Below are 6,893 nucleotides of genomic sequence, written 5' to 3'. Positions count from 1 at the left end.
GCAGGTATGAGCACATCTCTAACTCCCCCTGCTCATTCCCCATGCTGTGTGCATTCACACAGAGGCACTGAAGTTGTGTCCCTAAGGAGACAGACTTCCTGGCTGGAATGTCTGAGAGTCCCTTGTGCTGCTCTGCAGGTGCTCCTGCTGACCCAGGATCCCTTTCCTGGCTCTGGGCATCTGTGGCTGGCACTGGCATCAAACTGAGATGAGGAGTGGGACGGACTGAGGCTCTCCTCTGCCAGCAACCTTAAAGCCCTCTTCAGCAGCTTGGCAACCCTGTGACCAAAAATGCTCACACACATGAACACATGATACAGCCCAGACATCCACTACACCACGTAAAAACTGCTTTATTGATTGCAGTTTACATGTTACAATTAACTTATGATTCCAATCATTAAGCCAGCTGCTTATAATAAGCTGCCACCATAGTCACATGGGAACCGGACAAAGAGATGTTAGTCGCTGAGGCATCCTCAAATGGAATCAGTTCGGCTTCTTGGGCATTGAAGAGATAAGCAGATAATATAAAGCATAGATTGTTCCTGAATTAAGAGACAGAAAAGATATTTTCAGATTAGCAAACAGAATTCCTTTCAAGTCAGCTTTCCAGTTTGTTCCAGAAGAAATACTGACAACAAGCAGCTGCAATTCATTTCTGTAGCCACATCTCAATTGTTTTTTTTGGTTATTCATATTTTAGAGAAAAAATACAAAACCTTAAATACCTCTCTGCAGGCTGCACAAAAATAAAGAGATGGGGGCAAAAAAAATGTGGGGAGAGGCATGTCTGTCACAATCATGAAGTAATGGTTACTCATTCTTAAAGCAGCTGAACTGAAAATCTGATCAACACATTTAAGTTAGAGGCCATTGCAAAATTATATAACAAGTAACGTAAAGGTTAAATATATACAGTATATGAACCTTGGTTATAATTCTGCTAGTTTTCACAGCACATGAAAACTCAGTACACTGAGTATCACCTAGCACTAAGAAGAATCAGGTGAGTGCAAAGACTGGTTCATGTATGTGCTGTAATTACACATTACTCCTTTGCAGAAAGGCAAAGTAGTTCTATTTTTCTCTAACACCATACATGAAAGCTGAAGCAGTATTCAGCCCACGGTATTTAGTCCAGGAAAAAGCCATCTGAAAATCTAGATTTGGAAAAAGCACAAATGAATACACAGTATGTCCAAATGTGCTTTTTTTTCTTCTCTACATAAACTTTGCATGTTCTAAAGAACAGACTGAAGAAATTGCATAATTATTTTACAGAGAAAACACCATCCGTGTTGGAGATTGTACCAAAGAAAAAGGATTTTAGTGTCAGTGCACAGGAAATTGTACCAGAGCATAAATATTTTAGTATTAGCCTTACCACACACTGCAAGACCCGTGGTGGTTCTATACAACAGAGCATCCTTTGCCCCACCTTTAAGATGCACTGGGAGGCCATTATCCTCCTAATGGAAATAAGTGACAAAAATAAACTATTTATATGCAGTTCTTGCAATATTGTTACAATACAAACTATTTCATAATTACCCAAAGGAAAAATTACTACCCCACACTATCTTTCTGATTCCCAAAAGACACTGAACCTTATTTAGATCCCACTTTGTCTTAAAAGCTTTCACTCTGGTATCAGGTGATGATTCACTAGGGTAGTATAATAAATCATGTGCACAAATCATGTCTAAAGCAATGACTGGCAGTTGCCTGAGCACTTCTGACACCTCTGCCAAACCCATCAGGTGCACAGGATGTCATTACCATCCCTAGAAACTTCCCATCCATCCCCAGTATAGCCAATTCCTGCTACAGGAAGCAACAAGGGGAGGAGTCTGTACTGTCACTTCCTGGCATACAGGAAATTGTTTTGCTCCACCCAAAGTAAAACTCCTAAGCACTAGATCCACATGATCTTTACCCCTGTCAGCAAGATCATGCTGCTCTGGACTTCAAGCCAGCGTCCAATGGTGACCTGCAACCCAGCCCAGCTTAACTTGCTGTCCACAAGAAAGGAGTGAAAGAAGGAAGAGATATGCCTAGAGATCTCTGCTAGCAGAAACTGAACCTCTGACCCCTCCCATCACCAACGTCACCCTCCTATTTCCTTCCCCTTGGCTCACAATAAACACCATGCTCCTTAGTTAGTGTCTCAACAAGACTTTCTTTCAGGGGAAAGGAAAGCAGTAAGACACTAAAACTATTTAGGTGGGGCTTCTAATATACTTGGTCCCTTTCACATTGCTGAAGCCCAATTTATCCTCAGTATGAAGCTACAGCTCCAGGTTGTGGCTCACAGTTGGGATTACTCTCCTGAATGTTCTCAGCTTTTACTACTTCACTCAGTGGCCCTATCAATCAGGGACAGAATAATTCAGAAATTATTTGTAAAAATTCAGTAATTTCCTAGGAATTAATCCAATCACTTAAGACCTTTACTGTTTTCATAACTGAGAAACACAGTAATACCACATCCTCATTAAAAATTATGGGGCTCATCTATGAGCTATAGGTAGAGCTGTAAGATCTCAGGTTTACCTTTTCACTGTATTTCTGTCTTCTTGCTGTTTTTCTCTATTTGTTCTTCGGACGTACTCCCCCATATCAACTCATTTCAGACTACTTTATCTTTGTACCATGCCTAGTACTTATGAGAAACTCTGGTACAAATCATTTCACAGGGTGAAAAAACCCTAAAGAGTCAGCAAGTCAAGTATGCACGTACAAATACTCTTAACCTCTGCAGAAAATAACAGCTAATTGCAAATGCTCTAGTCATACAACTGATTCTGAGAGCTCTCTTCAGATGTAAAGGGGAGCCTGATCAGTTCTTTAGAAAAAAACCATGCAGTTATGATTTACTAAAACATTGTTAACCTACTGACATAACTCACTCAATACCTGAAAAAGCTTCTGATTCTCAGAAACTCTATTTTCAAGCTGCCTGCGTGTAGCAGTGCTTATGGTTCTCTGGGAAATCTGGCGAAGAGCCTGAAATAAAAGATAAACAGTGTTTTAAAAACAGTGACATTTTACAGCTCTGTCCACACTGGGTAGAAATTGTTTCTTTGAAAAGCAAGGTAGAAGTGGGAGAGCAAAAAAAAAGAAGAAAAAAAAAAGGGTTTTAAAAACAAACAAACACACAAAACTTCACCAAAACATGCTAGTTTTGAATCCAGTAATTGTTTTAGCAGACTATGTAAAGGACTAGCTACCTGAAAAGGAAAAACTCAGGAAAATTACTTTCAGAAGGTTACAACAAATTTATGGATCCGCAGCATAACCTTCAGGTAGTATCCATTCAGGGGAAATCTCAGCCTCTGCCCCTTAGACCTGTTTTAGGCACCATTTTCTGTGCCTAACCAGCAAAAGGGACAATAACATTTATGACAAACGTGTTTGTGAGGACAACGAATTCCTGTCACTGCTGCAGATCACCTAGGAGCCACCAGCACAGGAGATAACCTTCACAGCGCTCAGGAGGCACCTCCACCCCGCCACACACACAGCTTAAATCACCCTGCTGTGTCCTAAGCTGGAATCTGTTTCCACAGACTGATCATGTACGGTAGCCTGCCAAAATCAATGAATTGTATACAGTTCTTTGGTCTGCCTTCGCTAAAATATCAAGGCTCAAAGCGCGGCAGCTCTAAGCTGCCAGCGGCCTCGGCCGCCTTCAAGCACCATGGACAACACACCGTTCCCACAAAGTCACCACTGCTAAAAACGCAGCCACGGGGCGGGCAAACATTCAGGTGATGCTGGTTGCAAGTAACGGGACAAAGCGTCTTCTCTCCCTACCCACCCCAAATAAACACGCTGTAAAAGCTATCTCCTTAGAGACGAGCTAAGCGTATCCAAGCCCCCCGACTCAACCTTATTCTCTCAAGTCCCTGAAGCTCAGCACTACGAGGAGCAAGTGGGCCGCGTAAGACCTTCCCCCGACCCCTGCAGGTCGCTTCGCAGCACCCGGCAGGGAGGGCGGCCACCACGGCCGAGTCCCGCAGCCGAGCGGGCACCCTGAGCGAGCTCCACAGACCCCCGGCGGCAGCGGGCCGCTCGCCCCGGGCCTCACCAGCACGTTCCGCCACATCGCGGCTCTTGGTCCTGTCACCTCCCGCCGGCAACAAGGGCAGCGGAAGGGGAAGCGGCTGCCCCGCCCACGGCGGCGGCACCACGGAGGGAGCGGCCCGGAGCGCCGCCGCAGAGCCCACAGCGCCCCCCGCCAGTCCGCCCGGCCCGGCTGGCGCAGCACGGCGCGGCGCTGGGTCTCGGGCCGGGGAGCCGGGGAGCCAGGGAGCCAGGGAGCCAGGGCCGGGCCCCCAGCACCGGCAGGGAGGAGCAGGGCCGGCCGCGGCTGAGGCACACCGGCAGCGCTTGTTTTCTCACGCCACACAGCCCCGCCGGGAGCCTGCTGCCACGGGATTCTGTGGTTGCCGGCCGCCTCTCTGCGCCTTCAGAGGGCGCTTTGGGAAATCCGGGAAATGTCCCCCAGAGCTCCCACATACAGAATTTTCAATCTCCTTTCGTTGAAAAGTTTAAGATCTGCGGAGGGCGGGATGCGTGTCCTGGGAGAGCAGCACCCTGGGCTGCGCCTGTTGGACTCGCTGGACATGTCTGTGGAGGCAAGGACACGGAGTGAGGCAGAGCCTGGGTCTGACCCCGGCGAGGGGGTCTTGCACCCCTGGGTGGATGTGACATCTTTTGTTGAGCCACTACACTCAGAAAACCCCAAACTACCCCATGTACCTGCCCACTGCCGCAAGCTCCGTTAGTAGCGGGGATACCGAATACTCTGCATGTGGAAAAAAAAAAACCCAACTTCAGCTTCGTGTTTCCCGATATGTAACTACATAGAGTGACGTAATACCACAACTGTATGAAATACAAACCTATTTGATTCTCAAGGAAGAATCTATTTGCCCTTCAAGAAACTACTCTGAGAAGCCTGTGTTTTTTCTGCATTGCAGATCTAGTCCCGTAATTGCATCTTCTCATGCTTCAACCTTATGCTGAAATACAGTGCTGTCAGGAATGCTCTTTCCTGGTTTTGCTGCAGTTGAAGTGCACTTAATTTTTGGCATTACAGTACTTTTGCACTGGTGCCAAACCTCATGATGAATAACGTGTGTCAAACACGACAAATTAGTGCTCAATCCAGTATGAAAATAACAAGAATCATTTCTCAAAGCACTTCTCAATCTGATGAGCTGTCCCAGAAAGAAACTAAAAATGCAAGGATGAAAAAGTATTTATAGGTATAGCCTTAGCTGTGCAGAATATTAAAAATAGCATTTAGCAAGCATAGTCATGGAGAAATAGGTGTTGTAACAAAGGAGGAAACTGGATGCATTATTTAACAAATGGTTTTCAAACATTCAAGCAGTGCTATCACAGAATAACACTTTAAAATACATTACTACCACTACAAGACAGATTTCCATCTGTTCCTCTTGCAATCTTATGAGTGTATACAATATTTTATTCTGATTTTTATACACTCACTCGTATTGAGATACTGGTAAAAGGATCATAATTCACAGAGAAATTATTATTCCTTAGTTTCTGCTGTGTGCTCCACTTTCTGGTATGTCTGAATCTAAGCCTCAGGGATACTTTCTGTAAAAACACACTTTACAACAGAAAGGCTATATTTAAGGATTGGCATGTGAGTTACCTATGTGATGACTGCTCAGAGCAAGCACAGCTGGTCTCTTCAGTGTTGACTAATTAGTGATGAAAACTTGAGGGAATGAGAAACAGGAATTTGCTGCTTTAGGATGAAGATGCTTCATTAGAAACAAACACGCTGCTTCTTCCCAACTGAATAGAGCAACTTTTCCATGTATTGCATTGAATAAGAAAATTGTTTATCAAAACTCATTGTTGAACAGTTCTGTTTAAGTCAGAAAGAAAACAGGGCCATTAATCTATCTGTTTAAAAGCATTCATCACAAAAAAGTGTTCTACCTCTTAAACCAGTAATACAAGGGTACATAAATCCTGCTAAAGAGATGACACAAATGGAGACAGCATTCAGCCCAATTGTGGAAGCAGAACCCACTGGTGCAGCTCCAAGTGGCAATCTTTTCAACCTCCTTCTGGTTCTTGCCTGCCCACTAGTTTAAATTTTTTCTCCTGCAAACAAAATAATTGACTAACCCAGTTAAAAGCTATATGGTGTTTAAAATTATTCTACCTTAATACAGCCTTTTTCCAAGTTAGAGTTGCATAATACACTAAAACTGCATTAGAAGAATTTGCCAACAAAGATTTGTTCTAAATTTTCAAGCCTCTATTGTGAAGCACACACTTACTTCTATGGCATAACATTAGGCCTCAGTAGGCAACCCTAGAGACAATCAGATTTTAATTTCTTCCAAGAATATCACAGTTCAGTCCTTCCCATTTTCATAATATAATTAATGAGGTCATGAATTACATTCTTGGACCTCCAACACTAAGCACCTCATCATTTTATTTTGCAAAATTTGGGCACAGTCCTCAGGTAAAAATTCAATCAAATTTGCACATAACTCTGGTATTACATTTGCTCAAATTGTTTATTTTACATGATCTTTATCCAGGGTCCAGTGAGAAAGATCTCCACATACTTTCTTTCAATTTATACTTTTTAAAAAACTTCTTGAGCTTCCTTAATGATTGACTTACACTCTTATTCCCCTTTATTTCATCCCCAACACAAAATAAGAGAGATAATCTTCCAACTTCAGATTTTGCAGCAGCAGTTGATGTAACTCAGCAGAGAGGATCACTACTTTCAAGCATAGGCTAAGGATGTTCAGAATGGGAGGCTTATGGGGAGGTAGTTTCTTACTTGAGACTCAGGTCATGTAAGGACCTGCTAATTCTGA

At 43.6% G+C, this 6,893-nt stretch overlaps 1 protein-coding gene across 1 annotated transcript; it reads right to left on the bottom strand.

Moving 5' to 3' along the window:
• Window positions 1–333: 333 nt before the first annotated feature.
• Window positions 334–4,200, bottom strand: COX7A2 (cytochrome c oxidase subunit 7A2). Its single transcript, XM_069011309.1, has 4 exons — window positions 4,094–4,200; window positions 2,920–3,009; window positions 1,388–1,472; window positions 334–548 (listed from the first exon to the last, which is right to left on the bottom strand). Exons 1-4 carry the CDS (start codon window positions 4,109–4,111, stop codon window positions 490–492), a joined length of 252 nt encoding a protein of 83 aa, XP_068867410.1. The 5' UTR covers window positions 4,112–4,200; the 3' UTR covers window positions 334–489.
• Between the last annotated feature and the right edge of the window lie 2,693 nt (window positions 4,201–6,893).

The sequence above is a fragment of the Aphelocoma coerulescens genome, chromosome 3, assembly GCF_041296385.1.
Source record: "Aphelocoma coerulescens isolate FSJ_1873_10779 chromosome 3, UR_Acoe_1.0, whole genome shotgun sequence".
Lineage (NCBI taxonomy): Eukaryota > Metazoa > Chordata > Aves > Passeriformes > Corvidae > Aphelocoma > Aphelocoma coerulescens.
Note: the sequence above shows the minus strand (reverse complement) of the source record. Positions and strands in the feature narration are given on the sequence as shown.

Coding starts and splice junctions, on each gene's coding strand:
- COX7A2 (XM_069011309.1), bottom strand. Junction 1,473..2,919: donor AGAATCAGAAGCTTTTTCAG/GTATTGAGTGAG, acceptor TATTTCCATTAG/GAGGATAATGGCCTCCCAGT. Junction 549..1,387: donor CACGGGTCTTGCAGTGTGTG/GTAAGGCTAATA, acceptor CTCTTAATTCAG/GAACAATCTATGCTTTATAT.